Source organism: Melospiza georgiana, chromosome 3 (genome assembly GCF_028018845.1).
Source record: "Melospiza georgiana isolate bMelGeo1 chromosome 3, bMelGeo1.pri, whole genome shotgun sequence".
Taxonomy (NCBI): Eukaryota; Metazoa; Chordata; class Aves; order Passeriformes; family Passerellidae; genus Melospiza; species Melospiza georgiana.
The window spans coordinates 66,545,051-66,562,723 of NC_080432.1; the positions used below are offsets into that span (position 1 = coordinate 66,545,051).

A 17,673-nucleotide genomic window follows, 5' to 3' on the forward strand; every position below is an offset into this window, starting at 1 on the left:
TTAAGAACGGAATTAATAACGTCTCCCAGTTTTATTTCGTAAAGTCCACTACGCGATCTGTCCCAAGAACATAAAAAAAACCGCAAAACCAACCCCCTTATGAGCCTGCTACAAAAGCCTTAAAGATTTAAAAGATAAAGATAACTTCTCCCGATTTTCCCTGCGCGCGGTTTGGGCTCTCGGGATGCTGAACACGCCCCGGGGCGGAGGCCCCTCCTCAGGGGCGGCAGCTCCGCCCGCGCTGCCGCTGGGTCCCGCCGGGCTGCGCGGCCGCGGAGGGAAGGAGGAGGAGGGAAGGCGGCTGCGTGTCCCAGCCCAGCTCCCTTTCCTTCCGGGTTGCAGCCTCCTCCTCCTCCTCCTCCTGCCTGCCCTGGGCCATGGGGGCGGCTGCCGCCGGGGCCGCCCATGACGGGGCTGTGGCCGCAGCGCCGCCAGACCCTGGGCGCGGGCTGTCCCTGCCCCGGGGGGCTGGGAGCTCTGCGGCATCCCAGGACAAGCTCTTCTTAATCAAAGGTGCAGACAGCCTTCCTCTCCTTTCCTCTCCTCCTCCTCCCCCTGCACGGCTCAGGGACGAGCAGCAGCGTGTGCGGCACGCCGAGACCGTCCCCAGCCGTGTTCCCCTTGCCGTAGCCCCAGGTCTTGTCCCTCTCTCCCGCCCCTGGGGAGTAAGCCAGACGTTTGGGAATGGCCTCGCCGCGGCTTGTGGACACAGCGAGGAAGCGCCCCTGCGGCGTCGGCCGCCTTTCCCCTCGCCCTTGGCAGCGGCGGCGCCGGTCACCCTTCACCCTTCAGCGGGGCGGGACAGGACGGGCGCCCAGCGCAGCCGCCTCCTGCCCGGGAGGGAGCTCAGCCCTGAGGGGCCCGCGCTGCCGGGCCCGAGGCGGCTCCTGCGGGCTCCCGGCAGCGCTGCGGATTCCCCAAGGGAAGGAGCCGGTGTCCCGAGCCTGTGGAACCGCGGACAGGGCATAGCCAGTCTCCGCAGCCGCACACAGCTGCAGGGCGCACGGCGTGCTGGCGGCGCTGTGCGGCTTCACGTTTATATTATATTGTAATTTTTCTCCCTAACTGCGGCTGCTGCCGGTGTCTGCTCGGTCTCCCCGCGCCCCCCGGCGGAGCGGAGGCCCGGGCTCAGGCGGCCCCGTCCCAGCGCTGCCGCCGGGACATCCCGGGCAGACCCTTCCAGAGGATGGACCTACCGCCGCCAATTACTGTGTCTGAAATTGGGGAAATGTTGGTTACCTGACCTGGAAATGTAGAACTTAGTGGACTGCATAATTTGGCCAAGGTGCGAAGTCTTTGTGCTCTCGAGCAGAGGAGGCACCTAACAGATTTCACTGACAAGAGTACAGGAAACTTCCTCATCACAGTAATCAGATCAATAACTTTTTAAAAAGTGAGACCTAATTAACTGTATTTTTGCTTATTTCCTATTCAGACCATTTTAAAATTACCTAACTGGTGTTAGGAAAGGGGAAACAGGATGGGTATCAATACCTGCAAAGGAAGAACAAGTAACGCCCCTGAAATTTTAAAATTTTAATATGAATAAAGTTGATTTCTACAGTGCAGTATTAACAAGCCTTTTTCTTGAGAGTGGGCAGGTGTGGCTCCATGTGCCTTTGGTGCAAGAGCTAGAAAGGATCAAGGTACCTCAAGTGACTTTTGAAACTGAAAGAACTGAACAGCAAGGGATGCTTTCATTCTTGGGTTACCTTTTGCTAGTGTAATTTTCTTTCTTTTTTAATGAAAATAATTCAGTTATTTAATTTTTAAAAAAAATTAAATAGAGTATTAAAACATAAAGCTGAAGAACAAGTGTTGCTTATGTAATGGTCTTTAGAGGGATGGGTGGTGGCCATTTGAAATCACAAATGATGCAACAAAACCAATTACATTTCCCATTTACGGAAGGGTGAGGCATCACCATAGAACAAGATTTTAGTAGGCTGGTTATGGAATGAGGGGAATCTCAAAGTACTGCAAAAAAAGCATCCTGGGATTTGAATTTTTGTGTGTGGCTTGAAAATACACATGACATTATTTTCAAAATTCCTTGTTTCATAGAACTAATTCTTTGTCTTGCTATTTTGTCATACTGACTTAGCATAAAAAATGTAGACTACTGGCCCTTTCCCTTCAGCATGGCTAACAAATCTTAAACTTTCTGTTGTTTTTTTTTGTTTTTTTTTTTTTTTTTTCTAAACAGGTTGTTTGGTTTTTTTTCTTCAAAGTATTGATTTTTATTTCTTCGACTTTTCTTGGCAGGTGGAATTTTTCTAGGTACTGTTGCTACAGCAGGAATGATAGCAGGTTTTGGCACTACACTTGCAATGACAAAAAAGAAGAACCCAGACTGGTTCAGTAAGGTTTGTTCTTTTAAGCTTTTAAGATCTTTTAAGTTTCCCAGTAGTGATAATGCAGGAAATAAGAATGCATTGAATGCTCTATAGACATGCTGATATACGTGGAACTTGGCAAAGTTGATGATAAGAGCACTAGATTTAATTGAATTCAGTACAGGTGTAGGATTAATTTAAAAGTCTATTCAGAGTAGGCCCTGCTAAATACTTCAGTACTTGAGATTAGCTGAAATACATAATGCTTACACTGTTTGCTGGAATCATACTTCTGGTTAGTGAAATACAGATACTGATCTCTCCTCATTCTGTGATGTGAGCACGCTTTAGACATGAGCCTGCATCACCTCAGGGATCCAGTTCACCATGCAGTCTCAGAGTGCTGCAGTGAGTCTGGAAGCAAGGTGACTGCAGTAAGGGTGGGAATGAGGAGGTAGAAGGTCTGTAAGCTGTGGAATATGTAAGTGGGATCATTTAGTCAAAACTAAAGCTCTCCACTCCCATCTTGCTGTATAAGGGGAAGGATGAGAACAAGTACTATGGGACTGTGAGATTTCATGATCTCAAGATGAGTCTGAGCTCAGGCAATTTCTAACTGGATCCACTTGTGCATTCTGAAGAAAAGAACTGCCAAGCAGAGCTAGCAATTACACCGTGCTGTTGTATTAATTTGAAACACAGCATGTTTAATTGAAGGATGCTTTTTTCCTCAGTAATGCTTTGTTATTTCCAAAAGCATAAAAATAGGCCCTTAAAATTGATCAGGCTCATCTCCACCAAGCTCTTAAAATGCAACATGTATTACAGATGTTCTTAGGGAATTAAGAACTGATCAATTTTGTTTATTTTAAAAATGATGATTCAATAACATATCAAGTTAATTCAATGCATATCAAGAGAAAAAAATTCTTCCATTGTACTTTATATCAGAACCTTCATTTCTGATCACTCATAATCTCCCTTTCTGGTCAAAGAGCATGAGATCCTTCATTTGCTTTCCAACTTTCCTCTATAGGCTGCTGTGTCGTGACTCATTCATTGCCTTTACAGAAACAATAAGCATGAGTTTCTTTTTTGAAATAGACAAAATAGAAAGCTTCACGAGAAGTTATTTCACAAGCTGTGGAAATACATTCCAATAAGGAAATTGTCTCCTTTTTTGCCATCCTTTATTTTAACTTCCTTTCTCTTGAGCACTGCATTTTTTCCAGCTTTCATATATTTCTGGGTGTCTGAACTATCCTGTTATCAGTGTGAAACTTATCAAGAGTGACATTGCATTGACATCTGAGAATATATATTCTAGAAATGTCATCAAGTGATATATATCATTTTGATCTTTGCTGAAAACTGTATCTGCTGCTATTTGTGCAAAAGAATTACAACAGTGTCCTAGAAAAATCTGTGATATCCTGGGCTTCTTGACTTAAGTACTCCAGAGTGTAGAAAGATACTTTTTCATTAAGGTACTTGTCAGTGAGCAGTTTTAAAAAGGAAAGAGTAGACTTTGAGAATAGCTTAACTCTCTGTAGAGGTTCCCCAAGGTACCAATGAGGTATTGCCTTAGCATTCTTACTTAAATTTATAGTTACTTACTGTAAGTAACTTTTAATAATGCATCATGTATAATAACTACAAAATATTTCACCTTTTTTAGATGCTTCAATGCCTAAATACGATTTTTATCCATGTTAAGGTGAGGCCATAGTTTGGCAGGTACTTTAGGCCAGCATCAGCCAGCACTGGTGTTAAAAGAATTAATTCTACCAGCCCTCAGTTTCTGGCATTTCATTCCTCTTCCAGTGAAGCCAACAATACATATGCCATTGGGATGGTGATATGATCCTGGTTAGTTGATGGGGTTTTTTTCTTAAACTTAAATGTTCAGCTGCAGCAGCCTCCTTTTGAGAAGTGTCCAGTTTTAGCAGCATTTATCCAGGTGTTTAATTTCACAATGGATTAGGTCACACAGAAGAGTGAACACACTGAATGCAATCAACCAAAACACTTGAACACACTTTATTTTAGGCACTGCTTCCTTTTAGACATGCTCTGCACACAAAAGGGCAGTTACACAATCAAGTCCAGTCTGAATAAAAAAGCAATGATTTTTTTCCTTCTCCCACTTCCTGTTTATATGTTCCAGAGGAAAACAAAACAACAGCAACCAATAAAATGAAAAAAGCAGCATATATTTGGAAAACAAATCTGTTCATTCTGCCCTTGTTTTTTTCTGGCCTGTTTTTGGAAAGACTCAATATTGTTTAAAAGCTCATTTTTTAAATTAAAGAATGTTTTCTTAAAAAATAATAAGAGTAGTGATGAGAAAAGAATTTGAACATAGAATAACAGGTTAGTGAATAAAATTCAATTCTCTTAGGTTTTTTTTTGCTGGTGTCATCTTTTTGTTCCATGCTACCATTGTCCTTTGAAATTTTTTAACATTTCATTAATCAGTTTTCTTGATGCTCTGAACACCATATATGATAATCCTTTAACCAGCTGTCCTGTTTACAGAAACCCTTACCTGTGTACTTAAGTGCCCTGAGGAATCAGCCTGAACCCTGTTTGACTGCAGTCAATAAAACCAGATCAGTTGTTTCCATTTAGCACTATTTTTCTGGGACAATCAAGCATTTAAATAGTAGTTGGTTGGGTTTTTTTGCCAGCAGTTTTCACAGATAATGACTCCTATTTAAAGATTCTGTGTAGAGGATATTTTTGTCCATTCATTTCCCATCTTACAAATAGGACCATTTTTTCTCAGTGTTGTTATATATGGTTAGACTATGGAAGCAGGAAAAATGTCAAAAATAATCAGCATTTCAATACTCAGAGCAGTCTCTACTGAAAGAGTTATAACAGTTCATTATCTGCGGTAGGGAGATAATAGAACCTGATATTACAGCGTGACTAGAGATCTCTGCTTTTTGTGTGTGTTTGCTTACAAAGCATTGTTTTTGTTAACAGCTTCCACTTTGGGATGTCCAAATTAGAATAAATAAGGGTGAAGATCCGTTTTGCTTGTGCCTTTTCCAAGTGCATGTTTGTCCTTGGGTAGCTGTGCCTACAGCTGAATGCCAAGGGGGAGTGTCAATGCTGAGGACTGTCTAAGGATCATTTTAACATTTCAATAAATACAAAGCCAAGAGGAGAAAAACTACTGGTGCTATTTGACTGACCATAGTGGTAGACATTAAGTATGTTTAATTGTATCAAAGAAGAAAGAGGAGAATTTAAAAAGAAGTCAAAAATTTAAAGCAAGAATACAAAATATTCCCCCCCCCCTTTTTTGTGATGAGAAAAAAAGAAGTTATTTGGCATGTTTTAGAGAAAGGTATTTTGATCCTTCCAAAAGTTAATTTTGCTTTTCAGTATTTTATATTATAAATGAAATAATTTTTTTGTGATTTTTATGTGTGCAATCTCATTTATGTTGCCCCTGAGCTTTGTTTTCTTTTTTCCAAGATACCCAGTTAAGTAGAACTGTTGAGTTGTGTAAGGACCATAAATGCCAATCTTTAACAATTACCATCTGAAATCTGTGTTTACATGTGAACAACTGAACAGTGATCCTTCAGAGGGGAAAAAAAACTTGTAGCCCTCTTAAATTAGTCCCTGGGTCACTGCAATACCCTTTCTGTGTGCAAATGAGAACTGCTCATGTTCTTGTAGGTTCCAGAAGTGCAGATAAAGACCTATAGGCCATCGGGTGCCCCCATGAAAAAGTACCAAAATCAATGCCCTGCAGTGATTATGTTCAGATGCCACTGGCATAAAGGCTTGTGACTGGTTTAGATTCATTTTTGTATTTTGACTGGTGAGATAACTGAGTGTTGGATTCTTGTGCCCATGGAACAACTGACTCTGGGCAATGAAAGTCATCCCCAGGTGGCACGGGCAACTGTGAAATCTGTCCTGGTGGGAAGGCACTTCATCCAGCCCCCGTCTTGGCTCTTGAGGTGTGCTGGCAGCCATAAAATTTCCTGTGGCCACACTAGTGCAACTGGCGGGTCAGGAAAAAATCTAAATCACCAACTTCCTTAGTTTTTAGTGTTTTTTTCCAATTATTGTTCACTTTGTCATGAACTTTTTGTCTTTGGTTCTAGGGGATTACTGCCACAGCAGCACTACCAGAGAGTGGTTCCTCACTGGCCTTACGAGCCCTGGGGTGGGGCTCACTCTATGCATGGTGTGGAGTTGGATTGCTGAGTTTTGCCATCTGGAAGGCTCTGGGCGTGCACAGTGTGAGTAGCAAGCGTGATCCCCCCAACTCTATGTTTTTCCTTGGGTAATGCACCTTGGGATGGCATCTCTGTACTACCTCAGCCTATGAATTACACCTTCATTCACCACCTGTGGAATGACTAACCAGAATGTGTGCAAACAGGGAGGGTGTTCTTACATCTGCAAAAAATGGCATGCTGTGGGAGGAGACAGTTATGTCCTGCTTCATGTTTATTTGCACAGATGTTTCAGATACCTCTCAGAAGAGCCAGTGTTCTAATTTAGAGGCTAAAATAGTAGCTGCTAACTTTGCTTATCCAACTGAAGGCTATCCCCCTGAATCCTATTTTTAGAGCAATGCATTTATTTGTCCAAGTTCTATTTTCTGCATCAGGACACAGAGGATGTAAGAAAAACTGAAAGGAAGCCAGCTTGCTTTCTAGAAGCAGCAAGGGACAGAAGTTTGAGTATCCTGTACATTAGGATGGTGGTCCTTGACATGTCACATCAAGGCAAAGAAGCTCAGGAAGCATTTGTACATCCCAGGATACCACCTACAGCAATCTTCAGTAAATTGATTATGTTCCAGTATTTCACAATGTTGAGGGTGAACACTGAAGTTCATGTGAGCATTTTTGTTTGCCCCTAGTAACGAGCCGTGACTTAGAGTCCCCTGCAGCTATAAGTTTGGGAGAGCTGTTTGCCTCCTCTTTAGGACTAGGAATGAATTCTTTTAATTTATATGGTAATTATTTATATATTCAGCAAAGCATATATAAAGGAGAAAGATGGTACTAATATTGTTTCTCAGTATTAAATTGTGAAGGATAGTAAAATTCTGATTGTAGGCAGTGGAGGTGTTTGATTTAGCAAACAAGAAGGATGCTTCATTTGCATGTGGGAGTACCTCTGCTCCAGCACTCTCTCAAATCCTTTGCCAGCTCAGTCCCTGTGACTCTGTAGGTGGGATCTTGGTGAATAAAGGACTTGACTTTCACTTGCAAGATTTGAAGGGGAGTTCCAAGTAGGACTGAATTGTTAAGTGTTTAATGTCTTGAGTCATCTGAAAGAGTAAAGTACGAGAAGCCTCAGTGGAAAATGGGATGTGATGGGTTGGCAGATGCCACACCAAAAGGAGTAGCAGAGCCAGCAGATCTTGGTGCAGGACTGGCATGGCCAGGGAGGCCGTGGGGCTGTTCCCGTCCTGGCCAGCCCTCAGCACACCGGGGCAGGCCTGGCTGGGCCGGAGAAGGAACAGAGCTGGGCACTGAGCTTGGAGCAGTGCAGTGCAGGGCGTGCTCGGTGCTTTTTGTGCTTTGAGCGCTGCCCACGGCGCTGGCCCCGCCGCGAAGGCAGTGGGATATGCAGTCGGTGTCCCTGGACGGCCCTGATCCTTGTGCCGCGGCCGGGAATGCCCGGTGAGCGGCCCGGCCCGGCAGAGCCTCTCCCGCACGCCTGGAGGGCACGACTGAGCCAGGCGGGTGCTGCTGCCGCCCAGTCCCGCTTGGGTTCTGCGGTTCGCGTTCCTGCTCCTTGGGGTTCGCGTTCCTGCCCTTCCCCTGGGGTTCGCGTTCCTGCCCCCTGGGCTTTGCGTTCCTGCTCTTTGGGCTTTATGTTCCTGCCCCCTGGGCTTTGCGTTCCTGCCCCGTTCCCGGCGGCTCTCCCGGGCCGGGCGCGGCCGAGGCGCCGCCGCTGCCCCGCAGCGACACGCGGTGGCGCGGGCCGGAAGTGCAGCGGCCGCGCCGCGGGCCCGGCCCATCCCCGATGCCGGGACTGCGGCTGTGTCCCGCGGCCAGCCGGGATTTAGGGAAGCCGTGCCGCTCTGCCCGGCCCTGCCGCCCCCAGCACAGCGGCCTCACTGGCCATCGCTGCCAAAATGCTTCTCATGGCGGGATACGTGTTTCCCGTGAGCGTGAATTATTGATGGGACAGCGAGTCATTGATAAAGTATGTGTTATCCTGAGCTTTGTGCCTGTTTAAATTATCTTCTCATCACTTCCAAAATCAGAGATGAAAGAGCAAAGCGGAGTGATGGTTTCTTGATGCGTTGTAATTAATCTGTGTTAGTGGCGCGATTGCTCAGCAGTTTTGTGTTGTGGAAGGAAACTGAAACCACAGTTCAGGATGTCTCATCCTCACACCTTATGAGACAGCCTGTGTTTGCCTTAGAAACAAGTTGTTGTTAAGATTCCTTCCAGGCACTGAGATGATGCACCAGATTTGGTGATTCTAGATTTTTATTTAATCTTTGTGGTTCATTAGTTCTTAAAACAGTGCTGTGACAATGCCTGCTTCCAGCTCTTAAATGGCTTTATTGTTAAAGGTGGTTCCCTATGGCTTTACAGTCTGCTGCTTTTATGCCAGCATAACCCAGGGGTTGAGAGTAAGTGGCTGATCTTTATGTCTTGGTAAGGAATAGAAAAGATTTTACTGTGTCTCAGGTTAGGTTGTTAACGTTCTTTGATTGCAGTTACCACTGCTGTAATCTGGTGACAGGTTGCTAAGTAATAAATGCCACTAAATTCCACTCAACTCCTTTTCTGAAATGAAGAAGTGATGGTTCAATGAGGACTTACCTGGATAATGGTTTAAGTTATTTTTTTAAGTAGCAAAAAAGAAATCTTTTGTTAGAACCTAGGAGATGGTGCTTAAATGCTTTTGTATTGTAATTCTTGGAGAAAATAATCAGGTGTCAGTGATAATCAGACTTTTTAAACTTGCTTCCTGCAGTCACTCGGGAAAATATTTAAATTTGTACCACCTTTGATTATCTCTGAGCATAAAAACTCTTTCTATATTAATGAGTATTATTGACCAGCAGCACCAGGGCAGTGAAACATTAGCAGGCTGAGGACCTGATATCTACAACCATTCCAGGAATTTTCAAACTTTGGACTAACACTGGCCTTGTCCCATGGCTTGAATGCCTGTTGGCAGCTGGACTGTGTTATGTGCACTGCTAGAATGCTTCTTCAGATTTGTGTCACCCTGAGGAGCTGCTGGTCATGCATTTTGAGACTGTGCAGTAATTACACAGACTCGTGCCCAGGGAGCATGGACAGCTGGGAGATTGGCTTCCAAAGAGCTCTCCTGATCTGAATCTGGGACTCATCCAGATGTGCCTGCAGCCTTCCTCTCTAAGGCACATGTGCTGTGTTAAACACAAGCTTTAAATAAGTCTGGCTTGAAATAAAACGGCACCATTATTTTCAACAGGTTTATTTGCTATTTAACAACTTCCACATCGTGGTATTATCTTCCATGGCATTACCTTGCTGGTTTTGAGCTTGCAATGTCCAAACCATATGGGTGACCACTCCTGGTGCAGTGGGATGACTGTTTGCTGATGCAAAACACAGAAGTATTGAAAGAAATTTTGTAGAAGAGGTTGGGTTTGACCAATTTGTGATTTCCGGTTTATTTTAAAATTAGTCGTTGAAACATCTTATTTCAAAATTCTGCAAAAGAGCTGTTCAATAAAATTTAAAATTTTCAGTTAAAGAATAAATGGCATTTTACTCAGTAAAAATTTTTAAAAGTAAAATATTCAAAATATCTTAAACCCGCTGTTGTTACAGTTGAACTAAACAAATATTTTCATTGAAGTTTCCAAAAATTAAACTTTTAAAATTTTATTTGCCTATTCTGCTAGTGTTATGATCCACCACATCTTTTTATTACTGGGAAGAAAAATTTTAGTGTCATAGAATCACAGAATAACTAGGGTTGGAAGGGACCACTGGAGATCATGTAGTCCAATCCCTCTGCCAAGGCAGGGTCACCTACAGCAGGTGACAATTTTCTAGACCTTTTCTAGAACTTTTTAGAAGTTAACTTTGGAGTTGTAAACCTTTCTTTTAAATTAAACTCACAGCTACAGAGTACTTGGCAGATACTAAAACATACCTACTAATGTTTGATGTTCTTTTTTCTTTATTTTTTTTAAGTTGCCAGCAATTATGAACCTTCTTTTAAAAGCAGAACAATGCCCTAAGCCTTTGTCGAGTGAAGTGTGCAACAATTAACAAACAAGATAAATCATGCTTTAAAAGCCCTCTTGTTCTTTATGTCCTCAATAAATTAGCTTTCATTTCGTCAAAAATAAAAGCATTCTCTGTCCCATAGGAAAAGGGCTGGGATGATTCATATGTAGGTTTGTGAGATTCTGATTGTTGCTGTTCTGTGGAAGGCTGGAAAAATAGAAGAATTGCTTAGCAATTTGTGACTAATATACTTAGAAAATATTAGTTTATCAGTTTTATGGTGTCTCCTAATGAAATATCCCGTTTTTCATTGATCTTAACCTTTAAAATATTAAGAGTCTAAAACAATTGCATGGCCATAAAGAGACATCTAAAACAATTAAAAGCAATGCAGAGAATATATGCTTGTTGTGGCTTTGATGGAAAGAACATTTCCGAAGTGAACTGCTTTTCTCCATTAAAAATCTAACCTCTGAATCACCATTTTGAGCATAAAAATAAAATCCCCCTGCTTATGTTGAGTGATGTTTGTTATAATTTTGTGAAACTATAGTCATAGGCACAGTATAAATACAAAGGAGTATTGGCTTTATGGATGGATTAATGTAAAACAGAAGATGAGAGCATGGAGACATAGTCTTCATATATGGCATCTGTTAATTGTACTAAGATTTATAAATCCCAGTGTAGGCATATTGCAGTGGCTGAAATTTTTACTCTATTTCATAAATGAGTAAATGTTGTTATAAAACCACCATATCTCCTAAAAATTAGAGTCATCCTAGAGTAATTTCTAAATATTTTAAGTTTTTAATTATTGTTGTATTTAATCCTCACAAATATATTATTGATGAAGTTTCTCTTTCTTGTCGTACTTGTGTCTGATAGCATAATAGAAACTTACTTTTCCTTGATATTTCATGGTCATGTATTTCTATATGAATCAAATCTGCCATTTTTTAATGCACTTTTATTTCCTCAATGCTAATTTAAACTCAAGCTCTTAGAAAGAAGATGGAGTACTAGGACAAGTTAGCACTTCCTCCTCCTGTTTGTATTCCATTTTTCTCTGCTGCTTATATTGCCTAATTGGTTTGGAAAGGACTGGTCTCCACACCTATGTACTGCTAATACTTTATTCAAGAAGGAAAAAAAAAAAATGAAACCAGTGAACTTCACTGTTTACTTGATGAGGCAGAATGCTTATTCAAGGATTAAGATCATAGTTTTTGTACTGGAAAGCTACAGTCTGCTTTATGAATAGGGCCAGCTGTGAGAGAGTATTTCAAAAATGGAAGGCTGTGGCTGCAGCTGTCTGGAGGGGTTTCACTGCTGTGTCCCGGGAGTGACTCGCAGCTGTGGCTGCCCCCAGCCCGCTGGGGAGCCTGAGGTCTGAAATGCCTCTGTGCCACCCTCTGTGCGTGAGAGGGTTGGTCCCTGTCTTGGCCTCGAGTAGCTGAGAACTGAGCAGGTACAGGTAGAAGATGAATCCAGGCTTCTCTGACAGCTGTGAGTTACTCGTGCTACATCTCGTTCCATGGCATCATCAGTGCTCAGTGTGGCCATGGCCGTGGGCTGAGCGCCCTGCTTGCTGTCCCTGCCTGCCTCTGTGTGCCACACTGCCTCTGACAGCTTCCTGCAGGGAATTCAGCCCCCATCGAGGCAACAAAGTTGAAACCTCACTGAAGACTTCAGGATTTTTGCTGGTCCTTTCCCCTGCCTTGAATTTACAAATAAGCATCAAAAACCAAGAAAGAATAATTAATCAATCAAATTATATATACCATCTTGTGGATGATGTATATAATCTCACTTGTGGATGGTTTATAATTATATTATAATTATAATATAATTCCTGGACATATCAAGGGAAAAAAATTACTCAGGTTGCTCAGCAGATTATCTGTATTTTTGAATTTAATTCAGAAATTCAGATTACAGCTCAGAAGTGTTTATAGGGTTGGGGCACTCATCCTGAGATTTTGGGTCCATCAATCAGCTAGCTTTATAACTCTGGATATGTAACTACTTTAAATTTAAAATTATTTCAAGACTAATGTTTCAAATTGCCCAGGGTGGCTAAGGGGCAATGACTAATAACACCATAATAGACTAATAATGGGGATGTCCTTTCCAGGCACCCAGAGTTGAAATTAAGATTCTGCAGAAGTAAATGGCACAATCTACAGTTATAGCCACACTCCATTTTTCTGCATGGCACAAAAGCCTTTACTTTAAGATACCATTTGCTACAAAAATTTAAGTTCATCACATTTATTTCAGAAATATCAACACGGGAATGTATAAAAGTGAAAAGAACACTCCTGTATTTCTGGACCTAAGGAAATTCCTTCTTTTTTTTTTCAGAATCCAGTTTACAAAGTTGCTGTCTCTGTGAATAAAAAAATTGAATGTAATTAGCTAACCGTGTCCTTTTTTTTTTTTTTTTAATACTTAAATTCAAAATAATCTAGCCTTAACCCAGAACAGTTTTACTTTCTTTAGGCTTTTTTACTGGAATAGCATCTTCTTCCCACTTCGGGATCTAAGTCACATTTGCACCGAAATGAAACCAAAGTAAGGTTAGTAAAACATGTTTGTGATGGAGATCAGCTCTCTTCCCATTTATGGATGAGCAACATGTCTTCTGCACTGGTGGAAAAGTAATGTGAGGAAAGTACTTTGTGTGTTTTATCTCTTCATGTGACCAAATAATTGGAAAAGAGGCAGCCTGACCCCTGTGACTTGACAGTTCTCTGTAGTTCACCAGTAATTCAAGACAGAATATGGAGTAGCTGTGGAGGCTACTACACACTGAAAATTGTTTGGGAATTGTGGCAGCTTTGCTCTCAACAATGATGGTCCTCTCCCCCTCTCTCTGTAAAGTTCACTTAGGTTCTTTTCGTGTTGTTTTTCTTTTAAAAAGCACTGAATATGTTTTACCCACTTACACAGGATTTATAGAGATAAATTTGTGGGAGAATGTGTTTGTTTGTTTAATTTTGGGCACTGGAAATAGCTCTGTGATTTCACAGAGGGTGCTCAGCACTGCACAAGGTTAGGCACGTGTGTAAGCCTCCATGAGATGGGGCCAGTATGAACTCAGTATGACTTCTCTGGATGGGTTAGCACAATTCTGCTGCTGCTTTTCTCTGAGTAGGCCTGAAATGCTGGAATTAGCAAATAGGTGCTGAACAGGGTACCATGAGAGTACATAGAAAATATTAGGTTGTTTACTGCCAGGATCGACACTCTCAGGGCCATTTTCATAGACTTGTAGTTCTGCATGATCCAGACATTCATGATGCCTTTTCCAGCGAAGTGCAAGATGTAAGAATGTGAACCAGAGCTCTATTTTCCATGTTGTTCCAGAGCTGGCACAGAGTGACCCTCAGTGAGTGCCCCATTTTACACTGAGAGAAGGACAATCACCTTGAGCCACCAGGCTGGCTGTTCTGCTCCTCCAGTCCTGCAAGGGCTGAGCACTTGTCATTTTCTACAAATAACTTGCTATTTCTGTCTGTGGCCCTTGGTAATCATTTGCTAACAAGGGCAACCGCAATCATTTTAAGATTTGGGAAAAGGTGGCAAGAGCAATCCTCACTAATGCTTTTAAATCCAGGACAGCCTGTCTCATCTTCATGTCTTGTGAAATGGATGGTGGCTGAGGAGAGCTGAGGGCATGAATGTGCTGCATTCTGCTGCCACTTGAAATTCCAGTTCAGGGCATCTAACCTCATTTCTCTTGGAAGCTAATGTAAGCCCTTCCTACTAAAATAGGAAACTAATAATTCCTGGAATCTGCGTTGGCCTATTATGAATGTCAGACGTTAAAGAGAACATTTCTTCCTAAAACTTTCATTCTAGGAATCAAATAGACTCTCTTAGCCCCTCTTCCATTCATTTTAATATGAACGGCCATGTAAGTGCTCTCAGTAATAGTGCTATCCCAATTTTTGTGTGACATTCTGTCAACGATGTACATTAAAAAGAGATTATTAAATGGAAGATGCTTTTAGGTCCCCATATTTTTGCCATCTGAGGCAGGATCATTAGGTTAAGATAAGAAAATAACAGTGATCTGTAGCTATTACAGATTATTTAATGCAGTAAGGTAGATGATACCCTTTTAGAAAGGAGCCTGACAGAGGAAGAACAGTTACTGTAATTTATTTGGCGAGAAAAAACAGCGTAAAGCTCTGTAATATCTGTGACAAAAAAATAAAATTCACTTGAGTGAAATTCACTTCAGAGAGTCGCCTGCAGGAATGGAGCATGCTGGAATGTTAAGAAATGTGTTACAAATTGTTCATGTACCTGTAGGTTCAGGAGCAGCAGTTGAGAGTGGCCTATGGTACTGAAGGCAGCAGGAAGAGGTAAAGCACATTCAGCTTTTAGTGCTTGGTTTACTGCACTATTAATTGAAGACATTATCGCAGTTGAACTGAGTACCCCAGTGCCAGTGTGGCTGACAATAATAAAGAGGCAGCCATTGCAGTGAGTTATGCAAAACATTCCAGTGCTTATGTAGCACATTAGCTCTTGCAATTAAATTAAAGCCTTTTGATTTGACACCACTGACGTGAGTATTGTGGAATCTGGAGGAAATATAGGAGATTTCCTGAAAGGGAGGAGAGAGGAGAAGAGACCTCTTGTGTTGCATGTTTGCTGAAAGGAAAAGGCAGGACAAGACAGAGATTCCTAATTGCAGCATTTCCCTCATCAAGAAGTGTGTTTGTCCCAGGAGTTAAAGCAAGTAAAGGCAAGGTCCTAATTCTCACACCTCAAGTGTTCAGTATTAATAGAACATAAAGCTGATTAATCATCTTCACAAGAAGCTCACCACACTGCCAGAGGACTGGGCACTGGTGAGCCCAGTTTGTTGAAGGACTAAATTGAATGCTTAGTGGACAAATTTTACTTTCAGTGCAAGGATGCTTTGAAGTTGCAATTGGCTTAGTGTGACAGTGTCAACTAAATGCAACCAAGAACAACCTGGAAGCCAATGTGAGGTACTCTGGAGGCCAAATTTAGTCTCAATTATAAAAATATATTTAATAGAGTTTGATCAGTCAAGGCCCAGAAGACTGAATTCCTTGTCTCTGAAAGAATCAGAATCATTAAGACTGGAAAAGATCTCTAAGATCATAAAGTTTGTCCATTAAGAAGTTACAACCTAAAATGGGATATTTGAATGGTTTGTAAGCAGGCACACATTGTCAGTGGGAGAGAAGGGACAGGAACTTAGGGATGTGATTTTCATGGTTGTATATGTGGGTATCCACCAGTTCTGTGACATCAGAGAATAGTTCTCTTTGAAAGCTTTCTCCATGGTTTAAGGTAAGTGAGTTTTAGGGGAGTGCTGAGTTCAGGGAAGACAGTGACTGGGATTTGGAAGTGCCTTTGGGAGAGCACCAAGCACAAGTTTGGAAATGAAGGAAGAAACTCAGAAGCTGATGTTATTGGTGGAAGAGGAAGGAAAGGAGAAGCTACCTTTGAGGTCCAGATCAAAGCTCTAATGAAACCTTGGACTGCACTTTCTGGCTGGGATAAGAGGGGGGAGTCTGTGACTGGAATTAAATAAGTTCCTTAATGTCTTACTAGTGAGAACTTAAAAACTGTTGTGGAGAGAAATAATCAGTTGCAGTATCTTTTAAGGGCTATGAAAATGGAAACTTCTAGTAAGAGTTAGTAGCTGTGACATTTGTACCAGGAAGAAATTGGCCCCGTTTTAGACGTGCTGTGAAGTCAGGTGTTAATGAGGCCCAGGCCAGTCAGTGCAGATAATGTCCTTCCCAAAGAGCTGACAGCCTCAAGTGTTACCCTGAGAATACAGTGCACACTTGTGATCAGCTTGGCATTGTGATTTATTGAAATAGATCAATGTCCAGGAATCACAAAGGAGGAAAAGCTGTGGAAAAACATAAACACAGTCCAAGTTGTGAATGGCAATGAAAATCTCTTTTTGTGCAGTGTGCTTGTGGAAAAGGGCAGGTGGGAGAGGGAGTGGCAAATGAGACACTGAGTCTGGCATCACTTTCAAAGTGGTTTTACAACTAAGCATCAAAGTCTGAGAAGACAAGGCTGAGGAAATTTCTGAGAGTCTTAAAAGCAAAATAAAGACATTGAATATTTCAGATCTGATCCATGTGTTAAGGAAAGATTGCTTTTCCAGGAAATTAGTTGCTTTTACCTGCAGAACATAAATTAATGTTTTGAGGGGACAGAAATCTATCTAATATTCTTAAATCTGCAGCTGCTAGCAGTGTTTCAGTGCTGTCTAAATAAGCAGTTTTTTCTTTTAGAACCAAGTTGTAGTGTTTTATTTCCCAGACAAGACTGCTTTGTGCATTCAAGAGTTAGGGTTTGGCTTGTTAATAATTATGAGGTGGTTGTCAGAGTGGAATCACTGCAGATTTATGAGTTGCTCCACCCATCATCTTCTTTTTGGAGGCTTTATACAATTACTTTTAGTTTCCCTTTGGTTTTGTGCATCTTCAGTGTGGTAACAGAGGTGTCTTCTAGAGCTCATGATTGCATCATTTAAATTGATCACTAAGAGAAATTTAAGTCTGAGTTTAGAAGCAGCCAGAAAATCCACACTGCACCAGATCATTGGCTGGTGCTGAATATTTTATTTTGGTTATATCAACAGAGCTACAGCATTTTACCTCAGTTTGTTATTTGACCACTCCTGTGTTCCAAACACCCAGATAATACTTAGAGTGACATGAAAGAATAGAAGAGTTGAATCACTCTTTAGGAAGAAAAAAATGTTAAGTAAATTGAATGTTTTCCACCCATCAGCAAACTGGGATAACTTAATTACATAGGACTGGAAAAAACAGCTAAGCCAAAGCTCCTAAAACATTTCCTACTGTAAATACTTGTATTGAATTGGCAGCAATTGTTTAATGTAATTTGGGCTGTTCCTCTACGTCAGCTCTGATACTGGTGTTTATTATTCTTGGAAACATTAGCTGTCTATGAGAGCTTCTCAGTTTTAAATGAGAAGCAAAAATGTTAGTTTAGGAACAATTGTGGATGATGGCCAAGATTTTTAAAAACCAAGAAGGAATAATTAATCAAAACAACTATCTGATCAG

The 17,673-nt window shown here is 41.6% G+C and overlaps 1 protein-coding gene across 2 annotated transcripts in view; it reads left to right on the top strand.

Moving 5' to 3' along the window:
- The window catches only part of TMEM242 (transmembrane protein 242), a 40,495-nt gene that overhangs the window by 20,139 nt on the left and 2,683 nt on the right, over window positions 1-17,673 (top strand). The window contains exons 1-3 of one of the 2 annotated variants that reach the window (XM_058020606.1): window positions 335-513; window positions 2,266-2,366; window positions 6,467-6,604. In XM_058020606.1, the coding sequence (XP_057876589.1) occupies window positions 378-513; window positions 2,266-2,366; window positions 6,467-6,604 (375 nt within the window). In that variant the 5' untranslated portion in view covers window positions 335-377. Of the gene's footprint in view, window positions 1-334; window positions 514-2,265; window positions 2,367-6,466; window positions 6,605-17,673 lie in introns of those variants that run through there. The other variant, XM_058020607.1, reaches the window with a different exon arrangement.